General features: G+C 38.0%; 1 protein-coding gene across 16 annotated transcripts in view; it reads left to right on the top strand.

Moving 5' to 3' along the window:
• Positions 1-12,197, top strand: part of CAMK2G (calcium/calmodulin dependent protein kinase II gamma) — a 217,503-nt gene extending 205,306 nt beyond the window's left edge. For all 16 annotated transcript variants that reach the window (XM_026674244.2, XM_026674241.2, XM_026674242.2 and 13 more), the window contains 4 exons: positions 2,660-2,735; positions 3,690-3,784; positions 7,305-7,549; positions 9,734-12,197. In XM_026674244.2, the coding sequence (XP_026530029.1) occupies positions 2,660-2,735; positions 3,690-3,784; positions 7,305-7,537 (404 nt within the window). In that variant the 3' untranslated portion in view covers positions 7,538-7,549; positions 9,734-12,197. The remainder of the gene's footprint in view (positions 1-2,659; positions 2,736-3,689; positions 3,785-7,304; positions 7,550-9,733) is intronic.
• Positions 12,198-17,278: the final 5,081 nt, after the last annotated feature.

The raw sequence follows: 17,278 nt of genomic DNA, 5'->3' as shown, positions 1-17,278 counted from the left end.
TTATGGTTAGAAAAATGCAGAATTTATTTGAAAGTTTATGGGCCTGATAGTGATATGCCTCTGCTGTTAATATCAGGTTGTCAAAACTTGGAAAGTTGCACCCAAGTATTTGAATATAAATATACTTTGTTTACTGTGACATGGATCTATGGAAAAATGCCTCAGTTAAGTAGGAAAGAGAACAAAATAGATTATTGAAAAATATGATGTTTCTTTCTTGTTGGTTGAGATGTTTAGTCTATTTGGGCACAATTTAGTAGCTGGCATATGTACAATCTGTTGACAGTATTTGTTGTTTTATTGATGCTAAGCACAATAAAAGTAGTAATTGGCCGGAAATAACGTATTGCTCAGTATATGAACTTAGAAAGCGCTATTTCATCCATACCTTCCGTTTGTACCATCCATTCAGATCTAACTTCCCATGGAATGACAACACAATAGGCCTTTTAATCCATTCTAGCATGAATGGTTTAATGTATCAATTAGCTAAGGGAAGAGTGTAACCATTATGCAAATGGTAGATGACAAAGATATTAGGCTTTGACTCCATGGCTTCAAGCTCAAGGTTTCCACAAAAGCAAGGTGCTTGGTTGTGCAAACCCTTGGAAGGTAACCAGGAAAAAAATTGGTAAGGATTAAAGATGTCATGAACATTTTGCTCTTTGACTTCAGAAAAGATTGACAGACATGAGATAAACTGCACACGTCTGCTTTTACAAAAGCATTTCATAGAATTGCATGTTTTTTGTAATTGGATAAAGAGAAGCATAACATAATACATAATGCATTGCACCAGTGGATATCATTCAGAAGACTTTAAAAAGGAAGGCATGAGTTGTTTTTGCTTATAAATGAACAATAACGTAGCGGAACTTCTGTTATCATCCACATGACATGTCTGTAAACATTCAAGATCTACCGATCAACCTGTTTCTTGAAGCCATTTATTTCTGTCAGGAGGAAATCAGAAACGGATATTAAATATACTGTATTGCTCAGCTGGAGAGTATCTGAATTCTAACCATATGCTTTCTGTGTGCAGTTGAAACTTTAACTTAAATAATTTCCTTACATGGTGAGAGTTAGAATTTTGAGCTGAGGTAAAAAGTTGTTGTGGCATACATAAAACTGGGAATAATAGTCAGTCACAAAGGCTAATTGAATAAGGGACAAAAATGTTTCTTCAAATGAAAGCCTGAACATTTTCATGCCCAACATGAAAGCAAGATGGTTTCTTCATAGCAAGAGAATCTTCTGTCCTCGTCGCTAATCCTCACCTTTAAAAGGTAAAAGGCAGGATAGTGGATTGATTACAAGGCCTGCAAATGTATTCTATTGAAACCATTGCTGAGGTTCTACTCCTATAGGCTGAGCTATTTCTCTGAGAATTATTGCCGGTGTGACACTTCTTCAGATAATTCAAATAAAAAGCTGCAAGAAAACGCTGATGACTTTGCTAAATGCTGATCAGTTTAGCAAAGACCCTCTAGCAGAATGAGACTGCACTTGGAACATTTTCAGAAGAAGCAACAATTTTATTCAAGAATAAAAACTGTTGCTATTAAATCATTTATTTAAGCCACCAAGCAGACATTGGAGGCAGGGTCTGAAAACCTGTCAGTGGGTTCTCTTGTTAATGTGTTTGAAGTTCTGTAACTGCAACCCCATGCTTGCATAATTTGTTGAAAGTTTCAAAGAGCCGGCGGTCTTACTATAATCTTATCTGGGTCAGTACAAACACAATTAAACTTCTTTCTGCAGATCTGCATTTTATCCCACCAACCTTAAAGTTTTGATGGTGATGACATTTCTAGTGTTTGTCAATATAAATCATAGTTACTAAAACCCAGGTTTCTACAGAACCATAGTAGTTTACAAAATACAAATTGTGGTTCAAACTAGAACTGCATAACGTGAAACTAAGGGTACATCCCCTAAAATAATTAGTATACAAATTAGTATTCCAAAATTTGCTACTAAATTGCAATGTCTGATTTGATGGATTTTTTTTTTAAAGAAAAGTTATTATATTGAGGATATCTAATTTAAATGTATTCCTGTCAGTGAAAAGCCGGTTTGTGGCCATTGGATGAAAAAGAACATTCCTGGTACAATTACTTAGCTTCTGAGAGAATAGTAAACCAACAATAGACTTGTAATGTTCCCATTTCTTCAGATTTGCCTCATTTGGTGAATCTTTCTCATCACAGAGATGACGCTTCCAAATTTGTTCCTGATTCTTGGAACATTACTGCTCTATATGGATTATGTCTTAAATATAGTACAACACCTTGACTTTCTGAATGGTGCAGCCTATTTCCTGAGCTCTTTCCTCTTAACAGCAGGTGCCATCCCTCCAAATCGGACAGGCAACTATGGCCCCCTTACAACCTGTGGTCGTCAGCTCCCCAAATTCCTGAGCCAGCTACGCTATGGAGTTGAAGTCCACAGGTCGTAAAGGAGCCATAGTTGTCCATCCCTTCTCCAAATGGTTAACCTCATGACTGGGCTGCTTTTCTGGAAGGCAAGAAGTCAGCTCCCCCCTGCAAGGAGACTAGCAGTTTCCCTGTTGATTCTCTTGAGGGAGCGACTTATTCACCATATAGTTTTCATAATTCCAAGGCTTTAAAATTGTCTTTTTTACGCTTGTCCTCAGTACGTAAGCAAGAAATCATCAAGATAACAGAGCAGCTGATCGAAGCAATCAACAATGGAGACTTTGAAGCTTACACGTAAGTGAAGAAATGCAGAGGTCCTTTATGTATCATATAATGATCATGCAGTTAGTCCTCCTTTAGTGACCACTCACAATTACGATCAATGAAAAAGTAACTTTTTCTTCTTAATCTTCACATTTTTACAACTTTTGCAGGTCTATAAAACAAAGGAAAGCTGAAGACAGATCATAAACACAACTATAGTTTCACTTAGTGACTGCTTTGCTTAACCAAAGTGCCAGTCCCAATTGTAGCTACACAAGGACTACATATAATTAGTTACTTAAGCTATGAAAGTTTGTGCCAACTAATAGCCAGAAATACTTGTAACCTATTGATTGATAACATTGAGTGTCAAATATGCCCTTGTGTTTTTTAGCTAGAACACCAGACAAGCATAAGTGAATATTTGTCGATGCTGTAGAACCAATATGAAATACATGTAATAAATGCAGCTTGTCAATATCAATATTTTGAAAGCATGAAAAAATACTCATTCATTGTATCAAACTCATTCCTTTATACAAAAGTATTGTTAGGTGTTTTTTTCTGAAAAAGTGGTTATTTAATCTGAAAAAGAATAGTTAAATAGGAGGAAATTATGAGTTTATGTGTTTTGAGTCCTAATAGGAATAGAAAATCAGCATAAATAAATGCACTTGGAAATGAATAATGGGTAAATCCCATATACTGAATTTGGAACTAGAACAGTTCCACCCAAGGTTTGTTTTCCTATAATCTCTATCTATTTTGTCAGTCCAAGGGAGAGTTAAGATCTTCTCTAAAGCAAGAAATAATTAGCATAAATGATTGTATTCTTATATTTGAAGCTGCTTCAGGGTTTTTTGATAGGGAAAACCTGCATCAAAGTGGCACAGTACTAACAATGTGTAATAATAGTTGCGGTTGTCTGATAAATGATTTCAAGGATTAGATGCCAATGAGATCAGATTACTTCATTTGTTATAGGAAGATCTGTGATCCTGGGCTGACCTCATTTGAACCTGAAGCACTGGGAAACCTCGTGGAGGGGATGGACTTCCACAAGTTTTACTTTGACAACTGTGAGTGGTAGATAACTGGCAAATTCAAAATGATTCTTCCCCTCTCTCCATGGGTAGGAAACAGTCTGGGATTTCATCTCCAGCTCTGGACTAGTTGTCAGTAAGGATCATATTGTAACTTTGATATATACACTTCCAAAATTCACTCAATTTTTCCCAGATTGTTTCTGAGATTGGACAAATCTGTTCCATGTCCTCCATTTTGTTCCCTTTTTATTTCCAAATCTTGCATATAAAGCATGTGCACTTTGCTACAGCTTTCTGTCTCTGTGATTGTCTTTTGATACCACCTTGTTTTATAGGACTAGGGATTGAATACCTGATGGTATCTAGGGAATTCTGGGGAATGCAGGGGAATTCTGAGAGTTGAAGTCTACACGTCTTAAAGTTGCCAAGGATGGACACCCCTGCTCTAAAGGGTCAAGAGCTGTCCAGAGTAACTCAACAGTGAGATGAGTGACATATAAATTAAACAATTAAATTAAAAAGCACATACTTAAAACCCTGAAAAATTCCTGGCTACCTAAAAGGCAGCATTCTCTGTTTTTAGAAGTACACATATGTGTTGAACAAAACTCACTGAAATTTTAATATAGTCATATATCTAATTGCATCAAGATTTCATTTATGTGTTTTACTAATGCACTACATGTATGTATTTAAATATCATAAATAGAATGCATATTAATTTAAAGTGTTATATTGACAACCACTGAACTCTGTTGGGCAATTTACAGTAAAAGAAGTATCATCCATATTCTTATTATTTAACAATAAGGAGAATATGTCTTAGTGAACTACAAAAGTAGAAAATTATAGCAAAGTGCTCTAATTATTTTTAATTTCACCTGTTTCAGGAATGTATGCTACACTTCAATATTTTGCAGAACAATATATATTAAAATACTTTGCAGCAATCAATGTGACCAAAACCCGAATTAATGTTGAAAGGAAAATTACAACCTATTCAGAAGTGGAATGTTTGGAAAAATAGCAAAAACAATATAGCTTCCAGGCAAGTCTTTCTAGGCAGAGATCCCCAGAATAGCAGGAAGAAGAAAGGATAAAGCCCTCTACTTGCAAACAAGGTGTCTTCTGTCCTTTGATGGGAAAATATGGAAAGGAAAGAGGTGACTGGAGGTTCTGCTGAGTTTGACTCTAGTTCCCAAATCATTTAGGGTTTTCAGGACAGGCAGTAGCTCTCACTGTGGTTCACATATGGCAGTGCAATAAAATTAACAATAATAAATTTCAATCATGAGATTGAGTTTGTACTTCAGTTTGCCATGGATCGTTTCAGAGATTGCCCGGCTGAAACTGAGTGTCAAATAGAACCTTGCTTCTGGAAACCCAAAGCTTCCTGAGTCATGTTGACCTTCACTGCAGCATTAACAAATGGCAATTACTCTTGGACAGAATTATATGATGCGATGTAAACACAGTCAAAAGTACCAGCCCATTTGCAGATAAACAGATGCAGAGGAGCTGCTAAAAACATCTATTTATTCATAAGATTGGATATAATTTGTGAAATCGCCTGCCATATTTTGACTAGCTGGGGGAAATCTTTATACTTAAAGCATTTTCAAAGCTGGATTGGCTTGTTCTATTTTCTGATTAGGCATGCACGAAAATGATATTTGTCACAGAAACACTCTAAGGGGAAAAACTGTAAAAATTGTGAAGGAAAGAGACAGGGTTCTTTGTATTATATATCTTTAAAGTTGATTTGTAGGGGACGAAGGAAAGAGTTAAAAATGTATTTTCTTTCCTAATCATGATTTCTATGCTAATGTAGATTACAGGCAGATGCAGAGTACATTTATAAAAGTATTGTGAATGAAAAATAGTTCTAAAATTTAATTTCTTACCAAGTAAAATCATGGGGAAATTAAGTCCTTCATCCTGATAAATACCATCTTAACATGCGAAAAGTATTCATTCTAGTACTGTCCTTTTGTGTGTGGGGATTTGGGGTTTTCTATTATCATCTTTCTTCTATTTTCCTCACAAAAGCTGTGATTGAAAAGAAGACCAAAAAGAAATGTTCCAATGGTGCTGCTGTGAAAACAAGGCCTTTCCTCCCTTTTCCCACATTGAGATGATACTTATAGGGAGATCTGTGCAGGGAGAGGTTTCCCGCTCTTTATGTCCCCTCAAAGCGTTCATCATATTTTGTAGAGACCCAGATTGACTTTGGTGCAGTTTGGGAGGCAATTGCTTCACTTTGGATGAATCCACTGTCTCAATTAATACTCTGTAGCACATGATTTGTCCAACTTTGATGCACACCCTTTGGTTTCGTACGATTTGTTCTTAGAACTACCTAATCTTAAAAGTTTTTTTTTTTTTTCATTAAAATTCAGGACAAGTGAATAGAAAATTCTATTTATTTCAGTCCATGGTTCGTTTGAGAATAAGATTAAAGGGTAGCATTTGTTTTAAAGAATGTGCTATTGCCCCATAAAGGACTGCTTCTCTTTTCTTGCAAAAGATAAGCAATAGCTTTGCTACCAAATTTCTTCCTTGGTAGGGTTTGAGGTATCCTGTATAGCAGGGGTGAGATTCAACTGGTGTTACTACCAGTTCAGTGACTATGTTTTGTGCGCACATGCTGCGCGCGCATGTAAAAAACCTTAAACTGTGCCGCCCGGACAGCTGAAAAGCTCTGCACACAGGTGCGCAGCGTTTGAGCCACTTTTTTTCCTGCTTTTTCAACTGCAGCTGTGCCGTGCAAAGCAGTTGAGGTTGAAAAAGCAGGAAGTAAAGGACAGGTAAGAGCCCAGACGGGCAGGCGGGTGGGCCAAACAGCAGCAATCACAGAACCGGTTCGGTGTCTGCTGCTCTTCAGAGCTACCCATTCTGTAGAGCTGGGCAGAACTGGTAGCACCTCACTCCTGCTGTATAGGTGGTAGGGAATATGGTGATGCAATGTGAATGATATCTCTGGTCTCCCATCATGTGGGTGGATGGAAACCTCTGCAATATAGTCCTCTCTGGACAGCCAGGTATGAGCAAAGAAATTTCTGTCACCATCTTACAGCTTCCCATAGGCAGATAGTGGAAGCCTAATTTAGGCTGGTCAAGTTATTGTCCCCTTCCTCTTTCTGCTGCTCATCCATGTCTGTCTTATCAATAATTTTCCTAATTCTGTTATATTCCATAGAGGCAAAGTGGATTCTATTGCACATGATTATGTTAAATGATAAATCAATTCATTTTATCCTTCCAAGAATTCTTTAGATGGAAAACAGCAGGAAAATAATACCATTTTTAGAACGTATGGAGAAAGTAACTGAAATGCTGGGTGGATTGGAGCTTTGCTTTGGTTAGGGAAAGAAAAGTTAGAAAAAAACATTTGTAAAAAGGGGAAAAAGTGGATGCAACATCCCCCGATTGAGATAAAAGAAAACAACAAAGATGCTGAAGATGGGATCGTGCGGTTGCCCTACTGTAACTGACAAGCAATTTCTCTTGGGTGAGTTGAGAAGAATCTTGATTGTTTTTTGTATTTCCTCAGTACTGTCCAAGAACAGCAAACCAATCCACACTACCATCCTGAATCCCCATGTTCATGTTATTGGTGATGATGCAGCTTGTATTGCCTATATCCGTTTGACTCAATATATTGATGGCCAGGGCCGGCCTCGCACCATGCAGTCCGAAGAGACCCGTGTCTGGCATCGCCGTGATGGCAAGTGGCTGAATGTACACTACCATTGTTCCGGGGCTCCTGCAGCTCCGCTCCAATGAAGCTACAAATGGGTAGGTTTGGCAGGGAAAGGCTACAAGTGCTGTTAGGAATATATTGGGCAAAGTTTAGCTAGACAAGGTCCCCCAGGTCTGAAGACTTTCAGGGAAAGTGAGCCATATAAATACTTGGTATTCTGAAATGTCACCAGGGATGCAGAGAAGGCAGAGAGGGAAAACATGCAAGTGAAAGATGTACAGATGTACTAATTCATGTTAGTAAGTCTTAATAGAAGAAGAAAAAAGACCTTTTGAGCTAATGCAACTAATCTCACTATAATACTTTTAATCAGAAGGATGTTCAAGTGAGGTTTACTTCCTGTGTTTAACTTAAAAGCTAATAGAGAAAAGAAGTCCATACTGTACTGAAATGAGTTGAAAAGCTTTGAGAGGAGGGAATGGATCAAACATCCTTCTTCTTCAGGTTGTTACAGACAACGGCCTTAGGCACACACACACCCTCACCCCATAGAGAACCAAAGGATTCCAAGTTTAGTCATCTCATTTATTGAGGCAGAAGCCAGGAAAGACTCTGGGGAGTTTGCCAGTCCTGGGTGCTGATGTTTGTTCACTGATCAGCCCTGCAAGATTAGATAGCATATTTGATACATGGTTCAAATATCACAACCATACTTGATTCCCCAAGTTTTTAAGGCCCCAGTTAAAGCAAAAGTCCTTTCTCACAATAAAAACATAGGTGTTTTTGTAACTTCCCTAATTTTTTGATAAATAACTCAAGGCAGCAAAGATACCTAATGCTCCTTCCTCCTCCTATTTTCTCTATTTTTTCTCTCCGAAGAACTAAACAGGATAGAGCAATTTTTAGTCTCACGGGACAGTGCTATTTAGAGTGAAAAATGTACGTCTTTACAATCCCCAAGTTACAGAACTTGAATTTTTTTTTATTGGGGTATGTTTTCAAGGTAAAAGCTATATAATTAGTACTATATAAATCCTGTATAATATTTATCAAGGTGTTCAATTTCTCTCACCATTTCTAGAGGAATCAAAAATTATCTGATCAAACCTAAGCTAAAGAGTAACAAGACTTTTTCTGAAATTTCTTTTGCTCTGTTATGACGAATCCCAGTAGAGCTCCCAGAAGCTTCCTTACCCGATCAGGCTTTGCTGTTCCTTAAGATTCAGCTTGATAACTAGCATTGGTAACTGGGGCATTATATTCATTTAAACGTTTATCATAATAGTTTTAGTGGTTCAAGTGGATTGCTGAATTTCCTATCTACCCTTGCAGAGGGGCATGGAAAAGGGGACAATGGGGAAGCAAAGACGAAGAAACATTGTCTTCTAATAGTTCAAGGACATGGTTTCCTAATTTAAAAAAAAACTGAGTTCCCTTCAGCAGTTCATGAGGACACACAAAAAAAACCCCTTAAATTATGTAACTTGATGGGTTGTTTAAAAAAAAAAAAAAGCCGACAGACAGTTCTACCTTTTCTCTTGACACCTTGCAAGTGCCGTTTCTTGTCCCTTTTCAACCTATTAAGTTTTAAGTTTCTTAAACTTCTTGGCTTTCTGTGTAGAAACTCATCCTCTTTATTCATACAAGATAAATAGAGCAAAAGGGGGCATTTGTCACCTCTTCCACAAAGTTTATTCTTTAAATCTGCAATAAAACATACAAGGAAACCTTTTGGGTGGATTTTGGGCAATTTGGTTTCAAAATCAGAAGTATGCCTCCCTACGCTAGGTGTGCTTAAAGGGGCAATGCAGCTTTATTTGTTTTAGAAACACTTTGAATAGGAAACAGCACAGAAGTTATTTTTGGGCAACACACTCATCCTATAGCATCCTTGACATGGAGCAGATACAACTCTGGTTAAATTCTTCTAACTATTAGAAGAGAACAATCCAACAAATAATGTGTCTCTTTTTCACCGTTTCCTTTCTTCCATACTAACTTCTTAAATTTATTGTTTCAGATTGCTGAGATAGTTTACAGCCAGTAGAATATTAACTTAAAGAAATGATTTTAATAATTAATAATAATTAAGTGGGATAGGGAGGACTATCCCCTAACTATCGTGTGCTGTGGAGTATAACCATCTTCAGTATACTAGCTCAAATGCAGGCGCAATCATCCAGGCCTTGGGTTTCCTAATCTGTTTTGCCCCATTGACCCGGTTATGTTTTTTCCTTCCATGGTTTTTCTCTTCATGCTTTTTTCTTTTCCGATTGCAGCAATTTTCGGAGATACTCAGAGGGAGGGCAATATCTTCTCAGCAAGCAGCTCTGGAGTACCTGAATTACAGCAACGGTCATATTCGTTTTGACGTTTAAAGAAATATGAATTACAAACCGGCAGCAGCCAAATGCACGAAACCCTGCATGAATCTGATGCTCCGGGTGCTGCCGCCTTTCTGTTGTTTTTCCATGGATCCATCGTGTCTGTTTCTGCTGTATGAAGGTGTCTTATAAATCCTGAGAGAAACCCATATTGTTCGTATAGAAAAGAGATCATCTGTGATGGAGTCTCCAGCACCTCCCCTGCAGGGCTGATGACGGAGCAACAGCTGTGAAGCATCTTTCAGCATTGGAGCAAAGAAAGGGAGAGAGAGAAAGAGTTTGAGAGCGAGAGACTGTGCCTCTTAGGCAGCAGGATGCTGTCCTCTGCTGTAGGCCCAGTGGAAATTGACCTTGTCTTCGGGTTATGCTGCTGCTTTAATCAGTGAGGTATGGCTGATGGTGGCGAGCTCACAAGGGCCAGCCTAAAGAAAAGGGGTAAAGCAAAAAGGAGGACTTTTCTTACACTGCTGCCATCCAGCAACCAACTGGAGCCCAAACCTCAGCAGTAAAGATGAGCCTGGCTACTGGCTCCCACTGATGGATTGGATAAAAATGAACAAGAATGTTTTAAAGAACAAGTACGAGCTGGTTTTGTTAGCATAGGAGCTTCAGAGATGCACTGATTTTTACAAACAGCCACTCCTCGATGATGTAAAACTTATAAGGGTAGAATTTAAAAGCAAATAATCTTAAGAGGGCAAAAAAAAATATGTGAATGGCTTACTTTGTTTTATTTTTTATTGTTTAGAATAGATGGGATCCAGAGTGCTGCAGAATATGTGCTCCTTAGGAAACAGTTGAAAAGCTTTGTTACACTCCGCCCTGAAGATTTGCACACACATGCATTTGCTTCCTATATGGTGTGTAATTTAGTCTCTGTGTTATACTAAAATACTATATTATCTATGAATTTAAAAGAATCTCTCTATAATTATGGGGCTAACTGGTTCCCAGTTTGATTTGTTTTCTGATAAAACTAGCAGAGGGAGCCAGCAACTTCCAGAAGTGCTTTTTTCAGTAGCCCAGTCTATTTGACATTGCTTTATTTCCTGTTCTGTAGTTTTTGGGGGGTTGTTTTAACCACATAAACATAGAACTTTTGCATCAAACATATTTATTGTCTTTGCTACAAAGAAAGCAAGTAATGTTCTTTATTTCCTACATCAGAAGTGTTTGACAGCTTTATGGTTTGATTATTATTATTTTTAGTTTCTGAGTACAGAAGTGGGATAAAAGCCTTCCCAATAAATTTCCAAGATCAGATTTACACGATGACTTTCTCTGCCCCTTGTGTACAATGCACATCAAACATTTTTATGACCATTCATTAGATCCGAGAACATGGAATTCCATCAAGTTGTTCCCTTTGTTCCTGAAATAGGGTGGAGAATAATTTTGCTGTCTAATTAAATAGAAAATAGAGGGTGAATTTAATGGAGCTTAGGAAAATACAAAATTTTAATTTCAATATGAATTGGAAGGGAAATAAATACCTTCTTCTGTTCTTCAAATGAGAAACTCCTAACTCAGCTCCATAATATTTGTGATAGCTTATGACTCAGTGCAGGAAAAAAGCATTCCTTCTTGCAGAGGAATTTTGTGCAAAATTTCCTTCTCCTTTATAACGAGAGAGAATATTTTCTCAAGCGAGAAATGTTCTACTGGGACTAAAGAACCTGTGACACTTCAGTTGCTGGCTACACCTCCCAGTATCCCTCACCATTGGCTTGTGAGCTGGAGTTATAGATGGAGTTAATTCAACATCATCTGGAAGGTGACAAAAACTTTGCTTTTTCCTATAAATTTAATGTAGAACACATCTAGGGCTAAGTGTGTGAAGTAAAACCCCTGATAATTTAGGATTTTAAGGAATAACATTACAAAGTGAGGAACAGGAAATTAGTTATACTGCGTAATAAAAAGATGTGCATGCTTCTAGGTCTGATCTTTTCTTGTCTTTATCTGATTATTCATAATCCTCTGTACTGAGTATCTGCATCCTTAAAACATATTTTTGGAACCGTTTGAGTTGTTTTGTCTTTGCTTTTACCGTCTGTAAGACCTGTTCCAATTTAATGAAAATCTTAGCTTGGTATGGCCATTTTCAAACACAGCTATAGACCTTTGGCTTTCTTAATGTTCTCCTATGAGGTTAATGTAAGCATCTATATCATGTCCAGTTTTACACAGGAAATGGAACACGTTTGATGCAATCTTTTTGCATGATAGTGAAATAATAAAATAAAGTTAGGGTTTTTTTTCCTGAATGTTAATAGAACCTTCATAGCTTTGTCACAATGAAACCTTGAACTGAACATATTTAATAAAATAACATTTAAATGGTGCAAAATATCAGATAGCAATCTTCTATTTTCCTTGAATGCCTGAGAAAACAGCATCAGCTCTTTGGAGATGTCCCTTTATCAAGATGGCAGTGAGGTATGCGCAAATGTGTTGTACACCTGGAAACAGCTGAGTGAGATGAATGAGTTTTTATGTGTATGTAGCTGCGTCAAACTGAGGTTATGGCCACTGATCCAACAAGCAGTGGCTGAAAATAATGCCCAGGCATGTTTGAAATTACCTATAAAGCAATGTCAGGATTGTGGCTAAATATTTAAGGTAGTTTAACTTGAAGAAGCTACTAATTTATTAAAATCTCCATTGTTTATTATGTTTTTATGCTGCACCAAGTGCAGCTCCAAGCCTAAATATTTGAAAGTTCCTGTAGTTCCATTTAGAATTGAATAATGGACTCAGAGGTTTAGCTGTTTGATGTATAATTTATATACAGTCAGATTCAACACAGATCTAACATACAAATACAGAAATATCTACAGTTATAAAAACAACTTCACCATGTTCTACAATTCTATAGTCTCAGGATTTTGGAATTGGCAAGGCATCTAGATAAAACAAAGTACCAAACCTAAGAATCTGAATTCCATTTGAAGGTTTTTAAAAGCATGAAGCTTATCCTTCTCACCAATTAATATTAATTTAGATCCAATCTTTATATTAGAATTCCCAATAATCTTTTATCTCCATCGTCTAATGCAGGACAAAGTATATGTATGTATGAGTCTTCCCACATTTTCAATGTAACCATAAATATGGTAATGTAGAGATAATGGAAGTCGGTACAGTATAGACTTAAACAATACAGTACAGTAGATTGGTAGTATTCAAAAGTATAGACTCCTCTAATGGTGCTATTCCCTTTTTACTCTACCCAATTCAGACAAATATCTCAATTCTTTCCAATAATATTGTTATCATAAATTTTGGAATTAAGAGAATTAAATCCAGTAGTTACAATCTTATATACAGGTAGTCCTTTACTTATAATCACAATTGAGCCCAAAATTACCACTGCTAAGCAACATAGTTGTAAATTTTTGTCTCATTTTACGACCTTTCTTGCCACACTTGTTAAGTGAATCACTACAGTTGTTAATTAAGTGAATCATTACAGTACAATAATGCTGTTCACAGTAGCACGGGATTAACCCCCTTCAAATTAGTGAGCGGCATGGACTTCGTCCAAATGCCTGAGTATCCAAGGGATCCCCTCTCCTCAGTCACCCTGACTGATTGGATGTCAACGCTGAAAGCAACTTAGGAGAATGTAAAAAAGGCACTGGCAAAAGTGGCACAGAGACAGGCAGAAAAAAACACCAGGCCCCGCAAAGGCCATTCCAAGTGGAGGAGAAGGTCTGCCTCTCCACCAAATACTTGAGGTTAAGGCTCCCCAGAAAGAAGTTGGGGGCCAAAGTTCATGGGACCTTTCCCCATTGTAAAGATCATCAACCCAGTCACAGTGCAACTGAAGTTGCCCGGCTGTTAGGGAAAATATACCCAGTATTCCATATTAGCCTCTTAAAACCCATCATGGGATTGACCCTGAGGCCACTACCTTGTGAGCCCCTAGACCTCGTGGTCATAGGGGGCCAAACCCATTATGAGGTGCAGTGAATCCTCAATTCGAGGTGGCACAGGAGACAGCTCCAATATTTAATCAAGTGGAAGGGCTACCTCTTATCAAAAACATCTTGGGTAAAGAATAGGAACGCCCAAGCCGATCACCTTGTGACGAGATTCCATGCAGAAAACCCAACCAAGCCTTGGGGGGGGGCGGGTTCGCAACCCTAAGTTCTATATCTGCAATAAATTTGTTTTTTGTTGTGTTGTACAAGGTCACCTTCAAGAAATGAGGGGAGCTGAATGTCAACTCAAAAATATTTCTCTGGTCTTTTAGAGTTGCCAGTAGAAAGGGAGTGGGGGAAGTAGTGCATTCCTTAAATGCTTCATATATAATTTCTAGGCGGCCAAAGCTTCTGGCGTGCAAGATTATTACTGGGAAGCATGATTGATGACTCTTGGCTATGGATGGGTTCCATTGGAGAATATACATCCAGGGGGTGGGGGAAGATCAGGGTCAAGGGTGAAATGAATGATGTGTCTCAGAGTCAGCTACACCCAGGTAGCACCGGCATGTTCATTCTTAATAAATCTTTAAACTCTGAGAGATGAGGCTAGAGACTCATGATTTAAATGGGAGTGGATGCCAGAGCCCTGACAGTTAAATTACCGGTAGTAACACAGTTGTGAAGTGGACCCTGGCTTCCGCATTGACTTTGCTTTCAGAAAGTTGTAAAAGGTGATCACATGACCCTAGAATAATGCAATCATCATAAATACATGCCAGTTGCCAGATGCCCTTTATGATCATTTGACCACGGGGATGTTGCAACAGTTGTTAAGTGTGAAAAATTGTCATAAGTCACTTTTTTCAGTGCCGTTGTATCTTTGAATGGCTGTAAGCCAAGAACTACCTGTATTTAGTCCAGTCCAATTCCCCATATTACTTAATGAAATGAACTGTCTTTCTAAAGCAGATTTGTCCTATAGATATGGCTGTCCAGTTCTATTTATGGAGTTCATTGGTATACTGGTATGATAACAGCCAAGCATCATCTGCTTTAAAAATAAGTCTTGATTCACAGTATTGAAGAACATCACATACTCGATTTTTGCATTGTGCCAGATGCTAGTATGGTAAGACAAACATAAAGGAAGGCAGGTGATTCTCTTTTGCCTTTTATAAAATGATGTGCTCTGAAATCTCTACAAATTTTTGACCTGATGTACAATTAGCAAGTTTGTTGCTTTCAGAACACAATGGATATCCACCAATGCTCTTTATTAATGGTCTTTTCTTCTGTCCCTTTGAATTATCATATTGGCCAGCATAATTTGATCATGTTCAGTGATCAGTCTCTTGTTCACAATTCATCTTTTCTGGGCCAATCAGCAAGTGTTTAGCAAGACTGGAGATAACCTCTGTGTACAGTTATTAAGGAGAAGGATTTTTAACTGCTATGTTAAGCCTTTGGTACTAAGAGGATCCTTGTATGATTAAGATATTTGGGACAATTAAACAGCTATCTGGGGAACTGAAAATCAAAATGAAATATTCCAGACAAAACTTCAACCTTGTTTGTGATTAGGGAAGGGTCAAATACAAATCCTCAGGGATTTTAACTTAGAAATTGAAGACCTTTTGAGAACTCTTACCTTCAAAGTTTTAATTGCTCTTTCAATTTGTATAAATTTCAGATGTCTCTACCACTTCCTTGCCTTCCTTCAGGTTAAAAATCTGCAAGATTTTGTTATTTATGTGTATTTTTAAGAAGCAAGACAATTCATTGTGGAAAATTGCATGAAAACTGACGGGATTATCAATGAAGATCACACCACATATTTTTATTTAGGGATAATAAATTTTTCTGATAACTACCAGTATATGAAGTCCACATCAAAAAGCAATCATACAATAACATACCTTTTAAAAGTATTAGTAAAAAGACTAGTTTACAGTGTTAATATGTTTTTGATAGCAGAATGTGTAAAAGTGAGAAACAAAACCAATTCACAACCTGCCCAACAAGTGGGCCTTTTCCACTGGCGCTCCTGACAATTCTACTTGGAGAGAAAAGGGACCAGAGAACAATGAGGCTCCAAACCTTTGGGGGATTCGGGTAGGAGCCATGATATAGAAGGTACATTTCCTAGGCCTAATCAGATGATATTGCTCAATGAATGGGATACCCTATTGGCCCTTAACCCAAGGGAGTGAAGAATAAGAGCAGTCCCTCAAACAGCCAAGTCCTATATCATGAAGATTTTTTTAGATGGTAACCAGCACCTGGAATCGCACTCAGAAGTTCACTGATAACCAGTGTAGGTCACATTGCTGAAGTGTCATATGGGTGCATTAGATTGACCTATAATCCTCACGTTGCTGCATTCTGGACCAGCTGTAGCTCCCAAATGGTGTCCAAGGGCAGCATCATGTACAGCATTTTGCAGTAGTTCATACATGAAGGTCCAAGGTCTAAAGGACTGTGAGATGGAGCTCCTGGTCTATGAAAGGTGAAATTGCTGCAGTAAGTCTGTGTGAAGTTCATCCTGGTGTGCTGTGAAGCTGTGAGCCCAGAAGAGGGAAGTACAATTCCACTTCAAATTACACATGAAGTCACTGCAACCAGAAGAACCATGCACCCATAACCTTGTTAGGTTTGAGCCTCTAGCACTGAGACATGGTCTTAACAGCCTGGTTTAGTTAGCCAGAGGTTCAGTTCATGAGCATCCTGATGATATCTGACCCCATCCTGGCAGATGACTCGTCCAGCTGTTTCATGTAGATATTAAATAGGAGAGGCGAGACCGTAAAACCCTGAGGTACCCTGAAAACAAGAGGCTTTGGGCTGGACCTGTTTCTGCCTGTCAGTGATGACTGGAAGTGACCACCAAGAAAAGGGAAAACAGCTGTCATGTAGATTTTTAAAATGTTGCACAGGTTTGAAAGACAATTCTCTGTTTGTCTTTAGTTTAATTATTTAGTTTGTGTTTTTTAACCTATATGCTGCCCTTTAAAACTGTTTTCCTGGGGGAGTGGGGGCTGAGAAGTGGCATACATTCAACAGTGCCTTTCAAACTCTTTCACTGCATATGATTTCTCATGATTGGGCCCTGAAAATGGAGGAATCCCACTCACCAAGAATTAGTTTCAAGGGGAAAAAAGGAAGAAATCCCTCACTGCTCTATGCCCTAAATACACTCTTCATCAAATGTGGTGTGACCAGCTTGCTTGTGCTTCACACATTCTTACGTTGATAGTTGCTATTAAGAAAAATATCCACTTTGATGGGCTGCGAACAATATTAATACCAATCAATTAATCCAATGTTTAAGATGCTGGTTATAAAAGGAATATTTACTATTTTTAATAGTTCCCCTACTTTTCAAAACCAAAAGCCAGAGAATTCTGTAGAAAGGACATTTGCTAAACATTGTAATTCACAGCTGTGCTATTGTCACTACCTAGTTCAGGGATCTTCAAACTTGACAGCCTTAAGACTTGGGGACTTCAGCTCC

This window comes from Notechis scutatus, chromosome 4 (genome assembly GCF_049901735.1).
Source record: "Notechis scutatus isolate UNSWTSFEM ecotype Mainland chromosome 4, rNotScu1.2, whole genome shotgun sequence".
Taxonomy (NCBI): Eukaryota; Metazoa; Chordata; class Lepidosauria; order Squamata; family Elapidae; genus Notechis; species Notechis scutatus.
Note: the sequence above shows the minus strand (reverse complement) of the source record. Positions and strands in the feature narration are given on the sequence as shown.